The sequence below is a fragment of the Rana temporaria genome, chromosome 1 (assembly GCF_905171775.1).
Source record: "Rana temporaria chromosome 1, aRanTem1.1, whole genome shotgun sequence".
Taxonomy (NCBI): Eukaryota; Metazoa; Chordata; class Amphibia; order Anura; family Ranidae; genus Rana; species Rana temporaria.
The window spans coordinates 632,368,794-632,384,695 of NC_053489.1; the positions used below are offsets into that span (position 1 = coordinate 632,368,794).

The 15,902-nt window shown below is 44.1% G+C and overlaps 1 protein-coding gene across 2 annotated transcripts in view; it reads left to right on the forward strand.

The window, feature by feature from the left end:
* EVC2 (EvC ciliary complex subunit 2) overlaps positions 1-15,902 on the forward strand; it is a 270,686-nt gene that overhangs the window by 175,778 nt on the left and 79,006 nt on the right. For both annotated transcript variants that reach the window (XM_040335408.1, XM_040335409.1), the window contains one exon: positions 9,134-9,293. In XM_040335408.1, coding sequence (XP_040191342.1) covers positions 9,134-9,293 — 160 coding nt within the window. The remainder of the gene's footprint in view (positions 1-9,133; positions 9,294-15,902) is intronic.

Genomic DNA, 15,902 nt, shown 5'->3' on the forward strand with positions numbered 1-15,902 from the left:
CAGGGGGGTGCAGAATTGAAATTGAGCAATGATTGTTGGGATGTAAAGCTAGTCTTACCTTAGAGCAGGGGTGCCCAACCTTTTGAGGATCGAGGGCAACTTAAGTGACTTGGGGCCTGATCCACAAAAGGGATACGCCGGCGTATCTACTGATAAACCGGCGTATCCCTGTTTCTATCTATGGAACTGATCCACAGAATCAGTTTCTCATAGATAGGCAGAAGATCCGACATGTGTAAGGGACTTACACGGTCGGATCTTAGGATGCAGTACCGCGGCCGCCACTGGGGGCATTTCTCGTCGAAATCCAGCGTTGGGTATGCAAATTAGCACTTACGGAGATCTACGAAGCTTTTACGCTTCGTTTTTTCTCCGTAAGTATTAGTTTGCTGTCGCAAAATTAGGGCTGCTTTTGAAAAGTGTAAACTGTTTACACCTTGTAAAAGTATACCCTTCTATCCCGCGTCGTTGTCATTTTAGTTTTTTAATATTTTTTTTTCCCGGCGCAACTCTTTTTTTTTTTTTACGCCCGTCGCGATTCTCAAAACCCGGCGCAACGTAAATCCGCGCAAAGCACGTCGGGAAAATAACGTCGGGAGTATGCGCAGTACGTCCGGCGCGGGAGCGCGCCTAATTTAAATGGGACTCGCCCCATTAGATTAGGCACGCCTTGCGCCGGACGGATTTAAGTTACACCACTGAAAATTTCTAGGTAAGTGCTTTGTGGATCGGGCACTTTGGTAGAGATTTTGCGGCGGTGTAACTTAAATGGCAAAAGTTAAGTTACGGCCGGTTTTTGTGGATCAGGCCCTTGGTAACCAGTCATGGGCCACAATGAGCAGAGCAGGTGGATGACAGATCCATGTCCCCTCTGCATATGTAGTGCGGACACTGACACAGACCGCTCTACTTTATGGGCCCTCCGATCTCCGATCAGATCAAAGAGGACGGATCCCCTTCTGTTTTTTTTAATGGATCGGTTTGGAGGTAGGTGGGTGTAAAAGAACAAAAGTCTGTTTACATCGGCAGTTCTGTAGAGGTGACTGGAGGGTTCAATTGGGTCAGACCGATTTTGTGTGAAAGGGGCCTGAGGCTGCTTGCATACTGATGCGCTGTGGTTTACCCGTAACACGCATTCCTGTGGGTTAGCTGCACTTTTCCATAGACTTCTATTATATCCTGCAGGTGTAGTGCACCAAACCCACAGGTAATAACGGAAGTCTATAGCTCTTTGCAGGTAACCTGCTCTGCACCTGCGGATCAGTTTGAAAGCAGCCCAATAACCACAGCAGAACAGATATGCCCATACATACACTGTGATTTTAGTAATAAACGTACCTTTAACAGTCTTCCATTCAGATATCGCCAGCTATTGCTGTCCCAGGCAAAGTGCATTTGGTATCACTCCACCTGGATGCAACACGCTATACGGAAAGCATTGATTTATGTGACTGTTCCGCTTGCTTCCTCTACCTCCCGCTTCATTTACAACACTGATGCCCTAGGGTGGTGTGTCGGAAACCTGCGGCCTGGGCTTGCCAACCAGTCATCCCAAAGCAGGAGGTCGCGGGCCACATCAGAAGGCTCCGCGGACCTTCCTTTAGAGTGTGACCAGCAAACAGTGCTGTAAAAACAATGCTCTTTATTTTTTGGGGGGCTTATATGCATTTAAATATGTGTATGTTGATTGTGCAACTTTTGGTAAGACATAGGGAGGCAACATTAGAATTGCTCAAAATTTTTGTTGTGTTACTAAAGATGCAAGTGAGCCTTTCACAACTTATCTCGTAAGGTTGGATTTTTGACTTATCCTCCCAAGTTTGTTTGTCTATAATACTTCCCATTGCAATGCCACTTCTGCCCTTCCCTTCCCTTGTCATGGCTATGTGCAGGAATAAATGCTACAAGAATACCAAGGAACTTAAATGAACTTTCAGGGGATAGTTAAAGTAACTGAAGGCATAACTTTCTTTTTAGATTTGGATAGAGTGGTGAGAAATTAGGACCACTGTCACGTCGTTATTAGGGCTTGTTTACATCTGCATCTGCGTTGGATCTCTTCTCAGAGAGTGGTGCTGGCCAAGCTGTGCTCATAGGCATTCAGGGGGTGATACAACCATTTTCTGAATGCCTGTTTTTTTGTTTGTTTTGTGGGCCAGCCAGTCTTTTGAAATAGGAATAACATGTCCCTACCGTCTGGCTCACAGTTGCAGCATGGATCTATCCACTTTAAAAATAATTGAGTTCAATGGTGGTACTGCTTACCAAACGAGATGGGGGGGGGGATCATTTTTGCTGTGGAACAAAGATTTATAGGAGCAGCATGTGTACAACTCCATAAGGCTGCCTTTGAGACTTAAAGGGGTTGTAAAGGTTAAAAAAGCTGACCATATAAGGGTAGATGAAAATGAAATTCTTGGGAGAAGAAGGTTCTAAGAAAGTTTGTTAAGTTTGTTAAAGGGGTTGTAAATGGCAAATAGCTTCCTTTACCTTAGTGCAGTCCTCCTTCACTTACCTCATCCTTCCATTTTGCTTTTAAATGTCCTTATTTCTTCTGAGAAATCCTCACTTCCTGTTCTTCTGTCTGTAACTACACACTGTAATGCAAGGCTTTCTCCCTGGTGTGGAGAAAGCCTCTTGAGGGGGTGAACAGGAGGGTCAGGACGCTCTCTACTCTACCTGCCTGTGGATCAGGCTGACAATGCTGGGTACTCAGGTGGCAGTGTCACACATAGAGGGAGAGGAAATGAAGGTACATCGCATAACCCAATAAACAGTAGGATGTTTATTAAAAACAAAAAGTAAAAAACTCACATTTAAAAGTTGAAAAATGACATGTATCCCACGAGTAGCGAACTCGTTCGACCTTCCGTCGGATGCTAGAGTGTGTCCAGCCCTCCAATCCCCTGATGAAGTCACGTGGTGTGACGATACGTGTCGGGATTGGAGGGCTGGACACACTCTAGCATCCGACGGAAGGTCGAACGAGTTCGCTACTCGTGGGATACATGTCATTTTTCAACTTTTAAATGTGAGTTTTTTACTTTTTGTTTTTAATGGCAGCAAAAGTGCCCAGTGTGTCCCCAGACCATATTTACACCAGTAACAAACAAATGGCCCCTGCCCCCACCTATAACTGGTCTTCACAGCAAGGAGCACATGGAAAGGCAAACGCATAAAAGACAAAAACAGAACATTCCATAGCTCAACTCACCAACCAGTATGCTGACCAACCGAATTAACCTGTCCAACAGTCTGTGTTAAAAACAGGGGTTTAGTTATGGTCCGGGGACACAAAGCATATAGCCTGCAGATTGTTTCTGCTGGTAGGTTTATGAGTAACACCTACATTACATCTGCTCACACCCCTTTGAATTATAGATTACTGCTTTCATTTCTGTATCTTTCCTTTGTTTTACTATATGAAGGGTTACATTAATCTTCCTGCCAAGCCGTCTGCTGCAGATGTTATCAACTTTCCTCTCCTCATCCCACTGAGTTCCATTAGGTAAAATGACTTGGCAAGATCAGAAGCAAGTCACCGTTCTATCCTGTCTGTCAAAGATGGACAGCTGTGGGAATTAAGATGCCCTCAGACTGGAAATAAACAATTTAATCTTGTACTGCTGAATTTGCGACTAATCCTTGCAAACAAGAGTGGCTTTAAATTAAAAAGCAAATATTAAAAAGCATAGTAAATCTATATTACTTCCCCTTTTCTTCACATTTGGAACACTTGTAGTTGTTTTTTGCTGTTTCATGATCAAAGGATCATTGATGCCTAGAACATTCTTGCCATTTCTGATGTGCTTTCTGTTGTTTTTATTTCCTTGTTGCCGCTGCTATCTGCAGGTGAAATAGTACGCTGCGATTAGCTGCAGTTATGTGCAGATAGCTGCAATAAATCAGTCCTGGACACAGTCAAATAATTGTTTTCTAACCGCACCAAACTCCATGTAACGAAACCACTGCTAAATGCAGTGTGTGAATGGGGCCATAGGAAAGAGGCCATTGTCTGAGTTTAGCTCCGGTAGATAGCTTGATCTGTCCGCAACTAAAAGCTGAATTCTATCCACCCGTGTGAAAGGGGCCTAAGGGTGCATTCACCTCTTTGTGTTTTGGTGCACGAAAAGAAGACCTGATTCTGCATCGCGGGTGGGGTTTTGATCAAAATGCACATCCCGTAGGGGTCAATGTTGGTTACAAAATGTCAAGACCACACGACAACTGAAATTTACTGCACCTCTCATGTAGAGGTGTGAGTGAGTGAGAAACTTATATAGCGCAAACAAATGCGAACTTACTCGCCTCAAGGCGCTGGCATCCAGTGTTGTACAGGTCTTCAGAAGAGGTGGGTCTTCAGTTTTTTCCTAAAAACCCGATGGTTTTCTTCCAAGCGGATAGTCGTGGGTAGAGCATTCCAGAGCCGTGGTCCTTGGACCGAGAATCTACGTTCTCCCTTAGATTTGTAGCGAGATTTGGGGATTTGGAGAAGGTTTTGGTTGGTTGATCGGAGCACGCGCTGGGTGACGTAGGGTTTTATTTTCTCACATAAGTATTGAGGAGCTTTACCCTGTATACATTTGTGGGTGAGGCAGAGAGTCTTGAATGTCGATGTAAATAGATAGTGCAGCGCTTAAAAGTCCAAAAAATAGAAAGTCCAATTTGAATCTTTTCTAAAGTGACTGGTGATGAATAGGAATCATGCTGGTGCTGTAGCGTGAAAATAAGAAGAGACACCTCCAGTAATGGCCGCTCACCTCACAGATATGACCCTCTGTTAGATAAGGTCATAAACAGCATTCCCATAAGGGTATCTCCAAAGGAAATCCAGCAATAGTATAAGCAATAAAAGGCAATGATCTCCAGAGCAAGGTCAGCAATCGAGCATCAAATCCAGGCATATAAAAGAAAAACAGCACATAGTGTTTCTCGGTGCAGGTATAACAGAAAATTTTAATAAACTTTAAAAAACGCACTTACAAAGCAAGGCACTAAGTCCAGTGCCAGGAAAACAAACGTGTGTGTAGGCATAAATCCAATCTGTGATCGCGGGTGACGTCACGCTCTCCCTACCGAACGTTACGTCCCTGGGGCGGGACTTCTTCAGCGGTTGACTTGAATGTCACCCGGTCCTGTACGGGCAGCCAGTGGAGGGACCTCAAGGCTGGGGAGATTGGTTCCCACGGCTTTTTACCAGTTACCAGTCTGGCTGCCGTGTTCTGGACGACTTGTAGACGTGTAATCTGGTATTTCGGTAGTCCTAAGTAGAGGGAATTTGCGTAGTCGAGTCGTGAGTTGATGATTGTTCCAACCACTACTGCTGTGTCCTCTTCCGGGATGAAGGGGATGAGTCTACGTAGCATGCGGAGCAGATGATGTGAGCGTAGCCTAACATCTGACCCTACCTTCACTGTTAAAGGAGAAGTTACCAAAGTGCTTTTGGCTCTACTTCTCCGGTGTGCCACAGGATTAAACTTAGTTCTGCATTATTGTGACCCAGATTCAGCCAACAGTGGGCTAATGCCGGCTGTCAGCAGACGTCATCGTGCCCAGTACAGGCTTTGCAGGGATCTTGAGAATAACCTCGGGATCCCACCCCCCATATGCCTGACCAGCAGCTGGCTCAGCCTCTGTGTGCCTCTGAGAGCCTGTGCCAGCTGCTCTCACCCTATGAACAGCACTCCAGTGAACTCTGGAGGGATAGAGCACAGAGCAGTGACTTATAGCTTTGTGCTCAGAGTGAAACTGAGTGATCAGCGGTTTTTGGTTGCTCAGTTCTCAGTGTTGAGCCGGCAGGGATCGATTCTGCATCCACCTAGCTGAGTATGAATGTTAATTTTTTTAAATCTTGCACTTCTCTTTTAATGTCTCCTCACAGCAGAGATTAACATGAAATGTAACTGCTAAAATGAACCCGCAACACTTAACCTTCCACCTAACATTTAGCCATTTGTCTTACACAAATCACTTGACTTTATCCTAACACACAACCCTCACACTGATGCACACGGTCGGAATTTCTGACAACAAATGTTTGAGAGCTGGTTCTCATTTTTTCCAACAAAAGTTCTTGTTGGAAATTCCGATTTCCAAAATTTTTGTGACCGTGTATATGCAGGACTAGTTTGCACGAACATCCGTCGGGAAAAAAACCCACAGTTTTGTTGTCGGAATGTCCGATCGTGTGTACGCAGCATGAATATGGTTAAGGGTTAATCTGCATTCATAAAACGTAGGATCTAATTTGAACCCTAACCTTAAATCTGAGCTCCGGGATAACCACATTTTTGTCTGAATAAAAGAGGCAGGTATATTCTTAATTAAATCTTTGTGTATTTCTTCCAGATTAGTGCGGACTCTATTGGGTCCCTTTTGAAGGCGGTGCTGGTTAAATAATTGTGGAAAATTGTGGGTTGGGCCCATCTGAGGTATGGGTGTCCCTTCCTAACAACACAGTGGTAAAATTGGGGTATTAATTATGCCCTGTACACACGATCACTTTTTGTGATGAAATATAATGACATTTTTAAAAATGTCATTTAAAATAATCGTGTGTGGGCAAAACATAATTTTTTGTCTTCTGAAAAACGACCAAAAAAAAATTAGAACATGCTTCAATTTTTTATGTCATTTTTGCCCAGAAGCAAGTTATGAGACGGGAGGTAAAACTACCATTCATAATGGAGTAAGCACATTCATCACGCTGTAACAGATAAAAAAGCACGAATCGTCTTTTACTAACAAGTAACCAGCTAAAAGCAGCCTCAAGGCGAATAGAACTTCCCCTTTAGATTTCCGTCGCTTTGTTCATCATTTTTCAAAAACAATGGTGTGTGGGCAACATCATTTTTAATGATAAAGTTGGAAAAATTTCATTTTTTTTCATGATAAACATTTTTTTCCATCACAAAAAGTGATCATGTGTGTGGCATTAGGTTGTATCTGGTAGTACATAAGTGGTTAATTGTCCCTGAGCCAGTGTAGTTGCAGCTGGGGGTCTTTGATAGTGTTGAGCGGAATACGCCATATTCGATTTCGCGATATATCACGAATATATAGACGAATATTCGTGAAATATTCGCTAAAATCGAATATTCGTGATATTTTATAAAAAATAAAAATTGCGAAATTTCGCTAATGCGAAATTGATTGCGAAATTTTGACAACTGTGGTAGGAGAACTCTGATTGGCTCTGATGCAAAAGAAGGGCGGAGAAAGTATTCGCGAATATTCGGAAATCGAATATTCGCGATTGCGAATATTCGGCAACATAAAAGGATCGCCTCAGCTTAGCTACTCGGCCCAGGGTCTCTAATCATACCAGCAATGCTTTTAGACGTCGATAGGATGTGCTCTGTTTTAAAAATAAATTTGAAAAAATACGAATATTCGGAATAGCGAATTTTGGCCGCGAAATTCGAGTTATTCGCGAATATTCGAATATGCCATATTCGTAACGAGTATTCGAAATGCGAATATTCGTGAGCAACACTAGTCTTTGATTGGGTGACAGATAATACCAGTTAATCGTGCATATATAGGCCTTTAAAGACCTTAGACCGGTAATAAGCTGAGGTTGGTTTATTATGCATTGACTGTATTATATGCATTAAACTTGTTTTCTTGTGAATGTTGTATTTAACCACTTGCTTACTGGGCACATATACCCCCCTCCTGCCCAGGTGAAATTTCAGCTTCTGGCACTGCGTCGCTTTAACTGACAATTGCGCGGTCGTGCGACGTGGCTCCCAAACAAAATTGACGTGCTTTGTTCCCCACAAATAGAGCTTTCTTTTGGTGGTATTTGATCACCTCTGCGGTTTTTATTTTTTGCGCTATAAACAAAAAAAACGTCAATTTTGAAAAAAAATACAATATTTTTTACTTGTTGCTATAATAAATATCCCATTTTTTTTAAAACATTTTTTTCAGTCTAGGCCAATACGTATTCTTCTACATATTTTTGGTAAAAAAAAAAAAAAAATCGCAATTGCGCAAAAGTTATAGCGCATACAAAATAAGGGACAGAATTATTTTTTATTATTTTTTTTTTACTAGTAATGGCGGCGATCTGCGATTTTTATTGGGACTGCGACATTATGGCGGACACATCGGACACTTTTGACACATTTTTGGCACCATTCACATTTATACTGCGATCAGTGCTATAAAAATGCACTAATTACAGTATAAATGTGACTGGCAGTGAAGGGGTTAACACTAGGGGTGATGAAGGGGTTAAATGTATTCCCTGGGTGTGTTCTTACTGTGTGGGGGGAGGGGACTGACTGGGGGAGGTGACCGATGCTGTGTCCCTTTACATATCGGTTTCCTCTCTCCCTGACAGCACGTGGAGCTATGTGTTTACACACAGAGCTCCATGTCCCTGCTGTCACCGACGATCGCGGGTGTCTGGCGGACATCACGGCCGCCAGGCACACACATCGGCTCCCGAGCGATGCGCCGGGCACGTTGTTTCCCCGCCGCACGCCCCCAGCGGCGTGCACGGGGAATGACAAAAACAGGACGTCCATCCACGCGGCACTTGAGAGCCGCGCTGTGGACGTCTTTCGTCCATAGCGCGGATCCCAAGTGGTTAAAGACCTTAGACCGGGCATAAGCTGAGGTTGGTTTATTTGTTATGCATTGACTGTATTATATGCATTAAACTTGTTTTCTTGTGAATGTTGTATTTAATGGTTTGTAATAAAAGGCTGCTATGGCCATTCGACTCTGAATAAAATGTGTCGTCTCGTCAATTTGGAAGGGGGGATTGGACAAGTGTTTAATGTTTTATAGATAATTGGAGCCTCTTCGTTCTGCAGGTCCCTCGGTCATGAGTGGAGGTGGCTGCATACAGCTCCTAAGCACAAACATAATGTCCTGAACGCATGTAGTTGCATTTGGGACATTATATATGTGTGCAGCAACTTTACACCAGTAGTGGTGCATAGCTGTGTACAGCCACTTCCCCCCATTCAGGTCTATGGACGGCTGTAATTCGCACCGGGGGGGGGGGTACCAGGCACTAAAATATGTTGTTTGTTTATGCTGCATGGGTGAATGTGCTCGTAAAGCATACTTCTTTTTTACTTGTATGTGAATAATTTCAAATAAACTTGTTTTTCAGGGCTGGATACATAAATGAAAGCCAGGCCGAGCTGCTGTTGGAAAAAGCACAGTCAGAAGTTTTAAAAGTAAAACAGAAGTTAGAAACTGTATTGAAACAAGAAAAACGAAAACTGCACCAGAAATTTACCACCAAGAGGAACCGCCAGATTCTACAGAGGGTAATTTCTACTGTTGTACTTAGTTCAAAACACATATGACCTTTTCAATATGCTTTTTTGGTTTATTTTATTAAGACTGAATACATATTTAAAGTGGTATTGAACCCAAAACCATAAATGTATTATATTGCAGTTTACCAATCATTAGATGTGATGAATGCATTTGTATTTTATTTTTATATACTGTATCATAGGCGTGCGCACAGGGTGTGCCAGGTGTGCCCAGGCACACCCTAATCACCCTGTGCAGCACAGATTCTATCTACTGCCCTGGCTCCCATCTTTCCCCACTGCAGCGTTACCAGCTTCCTTCCTCTCCTATTGGCTGTTGCTGCTAGGATGTTTTAGGAGTGGTGAAGGGGCCAGTAAACATGTAATTTACTGGTCCCTTCCCTTCCTGAATGAACACTGTGAGTGATCGGTAGTGTGTGTTTGGACTTTGGGGGGCACACCCTAATGCAATAGGCTGCGCACTGTATAGCCTGCTGATTAGACAACGAAGGAGCAGCAGCTCAGCAAAGAGTCAACTTTCTGTTCCTGCTACTTTCTCCTGTCAGCACATTTCCTCCCAGTCCTGTGGGGTAGATGATTACAGGAAGCTAGTATAAGGACACAATTGGGGCAGTACACTAATTGCATTTTAATCACTTTTCACCCAGCCTATAGCAGAATGACGGCCGGCCGGTGGTTCAGTTATCCTCACTGGCCATCATATGACAGGATAACAGCGGGCATCGCGATCGGTGGTGCGGTGTGTCAGTCTGACACACCGATACACTGATCTCAGTAAAGAGCCTCTGACGGAGGCTCTTTACCACGTGATCAGCTGTGTTCAATCACGGCTGATCACCATGTAAACAGGAAGAGCCATTGATCGGCTTTTCCTCTCTCGCGTCTAACGGACGCGAGTAGAAGAGAGCCGATCAGCGGCTCTCCTGAAGGGATGGGGGTCTGCGCCAGGACCACCAGGGAAGCCCCTAACATGGATGGCCAGGTACGTCCCCCGTGGCCATCAGGAATGACTGGGACCATTATGGATCAGATCAGTGATGCCCAGCAATGCCATCCATCAGTGCCCATCAGTGGCCACCCGTGCCATCAATCAGTGCCACCCATAAGTACCTATTAGTGCCGCCTATGAGTGCCCATCAGTGCTGCATACCAGTGCCGCCTCATTGGTGCCACCTCATCAGTGCCCATCGGTGCTGCATTATCAGTGCCCGTCATTGAAGGAGAAAACTTACTTATTTACCCAATTTTTTGGGGGGAGATTTTCAAACATTTTTATTAGGGCTGTGCAAATTAACTTTTAATTAATCTTTAATTTTTTTGATCGATCACAATCTTTTTGATCGATTAAAATTCTTTTGATTGGTACTCACCTCTCCGCCGGCTTCTGGGCCTTCAGGGAGTTCCGTCGGAGATCCAGTAACGTCACAGACACCGGCAGGGCTTGCCGTGTCCATCTGAAGGGCTCCGTTGCTGTGCCTTCATATCTGCATGCCGGCGGGACCTTACTATCTGCCACACGCAAGGGCTGTTACACTTCCCTCTATCACTTCCCTCTATCAACCTGGGATTCTACAACCATCCACTGGGAGTTGTGATAATTCCCTTCACGGGACATCTACATGCCGACGGACTGATGTTAACCCCTCCTCATCTGGATTCAGCAGTGGTATCATTGTACACATTTTTATACCAGTATCATACTTAGCTATATGTTTTTATGATTGCTTTTGGTACCGTTTGGTATTACTCGCACCATTTTTACAGTTTATATAGCTACATCAATTTTATCTCCAGTGCAATATTTATTTTGTTATCCACTTGAAGACTATAAATGCTATTCCCATCGAGCGCTGCCTTTGTGTGTTTTTTGTATCCTGCTATCCATTTTTCCAGTGGTTGGTAGCTGCACTGGGAATCGGCCTGCAAGGAGATCAGCTAAAAGTAGTTGGATCTGTATGTGCGTTATAATTAATCTAAATTAGTAGATTAATCGATTAAAAAAAAAAAACGATTAATCGAACAGAAAAATTTTGATCAGTAACAGCCCTAATTTTTATTGAATATTTCACAATAGCAGAGTCATGAATTACAGGGTTACATAGGTACAGCTAAAAGGCATCAAGATTGTATAACAAATCATGAAAACAACATAAGTTTACAGTGCATGTATGCCGCCTTAAAACATTGTACTCAAACGCTGTAGGTAGAGTCATTTGTATCTGGAGGGCCAATTGTAATTGCATAGGTAGAGGACTGAGACTGGGTGAAAACCCATAACCTCCAAAGCTTCTGTGATGCCAGAAACATCATGTATTCTAAGAACTAGAGGGGCATTGCATGTAATGTAAAGACAAACCTAAACAGGCCACTCCAGTACCCGCTCACCCCTTAAGGGAACTACCTGTGAGCAGGTGGGGGCCAGTGAAATGCACAGAGTGATTAGTTCAGATGTGGTTTCGTCTGTAGTCAAGCAATAGCCCCTGTTTAGTGGATTACGTGGCAAGTCTGGGTAAATGTCGTTAGGACTTTTGCAGGTCCGATGCCGTATTACAACATTTAAGATGGTGGGGTTCCCATACCGGGTTTCTCAGGTTAGTACATCCTAGTTAGTGGTTGGTGGATATGGTGGGTCTGATTGGGGGGGGGGGTTAAGTAGGGCAGGGGTGACAGAGTTTTGTTGTGTTTTAGTAGGGTTCTAACCAGCGTTTCGTATATGAGGTGTCAAGTACTTGTGCGGGAGTTGTTGGCGCTCGTAGAGTTTCTATAATGTATCCAACAGGCCCATGTGTTTTGAAATTTAGTGGGATTTTCTTTGGCTTAGTGTATGAGTTTTTCCATTTCGGCATTCTTATCTATACGGTGGATCCATTCGGAGACTGTAGGTGGGTCAATGCTTATGCTGGCCATACACTATACGAAAAATCGGCTGAAATTTGGTCGTTCAGACAGTTCTTTTGTTTTTTCGAAACAGTAAATGGGCACAAAATCGATAATCGTTGGGACGTTTTTGAGCCGAAAAAACGAAGGACAAGTTTGGAAATCTTCTGCCGAACGAACGATAAATCGGAAGGTTAATGTGTTTCCCGTCCAAACTTTCTGCACTAGGTATATGTAAAAAAACAAACCAATTTTTTTTATTTATGTCCACTGAACGATTTATCGGTCATTACATGATGGCACTATCGTTTGCGCTAATGACCAAACATTCGTTTTTCGAAAGTTCGTTCGGACGATTTTTCATAGAGTGTATGGCCAGCATTATTTACAACATTTTATAACGGAAACAAATAAAAAATTTATTTTTTTTCCAAAATTTTCTGTATTTTTTTATTTGTTGCGCAAAAAGTTTAGATCACAGAGGTGATCAAATACCACCAAAATAAATCTCTATTTGTGGGTACAGTGTAGCATGACCACACAATTGTCATTCAAATTGCGACAGCGCTGAAAGCTGAAAATTGGCCTGAGCAGGAAGGGGGTGAAAGTGCATTTAAAAAGGACAGAGCTGTATTCTGCATTTTAGCTGGGGTCAGATTAAACCTGCGTTTTTATTTATGAATATATGCATAATGTCAAGAATAAATGAGTATATAAATGTTGTAATAGAAGAAAAAAATGTTGCTTTGTTTGAGTTATTTTTAACAAAATGACTGACTAATTCATACTCCTGGTCTCAGCACTAATAAATAGCGGTATGCTTTCAGAGGTCAGCTTTTTGCTGTGTGACCCACCTATGGCCCCTGAAACCTATGCTTCCTTCCATCTAAATTCTGACTACAGAGCACAACGTGTGCACTAGGTAGTGATGGGATGCCACCATGGAGTCTAATGTTATAATTCACCACTTCTGCCAGCCGGTGTAATCAGAATTGAGATGAAAAGGAGCAAAGGTTTCAGCAATCTTGGGCAGCAGCACACACAGCAGAAAGCTGACCTCCAGAAGCACACGGCTATGAGCCTTGTAGGTAATATTGCTGGTGAGATCAGGGAAAGGTCGGGTTCTTTGTTAAAGTGCACTTAATTCCTTTAAAGATCATTCTGAATGCAATTTATATCAATTAATTCTAATCAAGATCTAAACACAGAAGAAGAGACTTCTAGCTAGATTTAGGTAGAGTTAGGTCGGCGTATCGGTAGATACGCCGACCTAACTCGGAATCTGCGCCGACCTAAGTGTATTCTTAAACAGAGATACACTTGAGCCTAGGTTCACACTGCTGCGAATTCAAAATCGCGGTAAAATGCGCGATTTTACCGCGATTTCGCGGCCGCGATTTTGCCGCGATTTCGGCCGCAATTTAATGTAAATCGCGGCCCGAAATCGCAAAAAGTAGTACAGGAACTACTTTTTGAAATCGCAGATGCGGCGTCGCACTGATTAGGACAGTGCCATTGCCGACAATTGCCGCCGATTTGAGATGCGATTTGACATGTCAAATCGCATCTCAAATCGTTCCAAATCGTACCCAGTGTGAACCAGGGCTGAACCTATTTAAGATACGACGGCTTGCGCCGTCCTATCTTGGGGTGCAATATTAAGGCTGGCCGCTAGGTGGCGCTTCCATTGCGGTCGGCGTAGAATATGTAAATCACTAGATACGCCTATTCACGAACGCCCGCCCGTCGCAGTAAAGATACGCAGTTTCCGTAAGAGATAGGCCGCCTAAAGTTAAAGATGCCCCCTAGGTGGCGTAGCCAATGTTAAAGTATGGCCGCCGTTCCCGCATTGAAATTTGAAAATTTTACGTTGTTTGCGTAAGTCGTCCGTGAATAGGGATTTACGTTCACGTCTAAATCAATAGGACCGTGCGGCGTACTTGGCCGCAATGCACACTGGGAAATGTAGGCAGACGGCGCATGCGTCGTTCCAAAAAAACGTCAATCACGTCAGGTCAAAGCATATTAACATAAAACACGCCCCCTCAGCCTATTTTGAATTAGGCGCGCTTGCGCCCGCCGCATTAACGCTACGCCCCGTAAGTTAGGAGGCAAGTACTTTGAGAATACAGTACTTGCCTCTCTGACTTAAGGCGGCGTTGCGTAAATACAATACGGCGCTCTCTGTGAATCTACCTATTCATTTATTATGATCTTTGTACAGTTTACTTCTCTCACCTGCATATAGCTCCAAACTGTCCCTCTTTTGAAAACAAAGCCCTCTGTCCCTCTTTTGGAACCAAATCCCTCTGTCTCTCTTTCTTCCTCAGTTGTCCCTTATTTGGAACCAAAGCCCTCTGTCCCTTTTTCTTCCTCAGTTGTCCCTCTTTTGGAACCAAATCCCTCTGTCCCTCTTTTGGAACCAAATCCCTCTGTCCCTCTTTTGGAACCAAATCCCTCTGTCCCTCTTTCTTCCTCAGTTGTCCCTCTTTTTGGCCCAATGTATACACCAGGGGTACTCAACCTTTTGACTACTTAAGCGATTTGTTAACCGGTCACAAGCCACAATGAACTATGGGGTTTTTACTGTCCCCCAAACCACAAATGTAAACAAGCACTTACTGTCCTGAGTCCCTTGTAAAGCTTATTTTACACTGATGTACTGTGGTTTATCCCCACCATGGGTGCAACGCAGGGAACCAGCATCTTTCCTGCGGGTTAGCTATTCTGAGCCATAGACTTCTATTACATCTTGCGGGTGTAGTGCATTTAGGAGTTTTGGTGCACTTTCAGAAAGCACACGAAACCTGCAGGATATAAGGGAAGCCTATGGTTCAGAATAGTGCAGAAAAAAGCCAAAGGTGCACCTGCGGATCAGTGTGAAAACAACCTAAGGCTGCTTTCACATTGGGGATAGAGCCGCGGTGACAGTATAGCCGCGCTATTTGTAGCGCCGCTATACCGTCTTATTCACCGCGTTATTCGGGCGCTAGCGGTGAGGTTTTAACTCCCGCTAGCGGCCGAAAAAGGGGGTTGCGGGCGGTATTACCGCGGTTTCCCATTGATTTCAATGGGAAGGCACGGTATAGGAGCGGTGAACACATCGCTCCTATACCGCAGTAAAGATGCGGCTAGCAGGACTTTTGGAGCGCTCCTGCTAGCGCACCGCTTCAGTGTGAAAGCCTTCGGGCTTTCACATTGAACACTACAGGGCAGGTTTTTTTCATGCGGTATAGCAGCGCTATTTTTAGCGCTGTACTGCATGAAAAACGCCTCAATGTGAAAGGGGCCTAATACAGTGAGGGGAAAAAATAATTTGATCCCCTGCTGATTTTATACGTTTGCCCACTGACAAAGAAATGATCAGTCTGTAACATTAATGGTAGGTTTATTTTAACCACTACCCGACGGCCGTACGACTTTATACGGCCGCAGGGTGGTTCTAAATCTCTAACTGACCGTGTTTTTACGGCCTGCGCACGCAATCAGCGGCGCGGGCGCGCACGTGCTCGCCGCATCGCTGAGATGCCGATGCGAGTGCCTGGCGGCCGTGATGTCCGCCAGGCACTCGGGATCGGCAGCTACAGGGACAAGACGTGGAGCTCTGTGTCAGAGATCCATGTCCTGTCAGGGGAGAGAGGAGACCCATCTGTGTCCCTTGTACATAGGGACATAGATCGGTCACCCCCCTCCACACACAGTTAGAACACAATTCAGGGT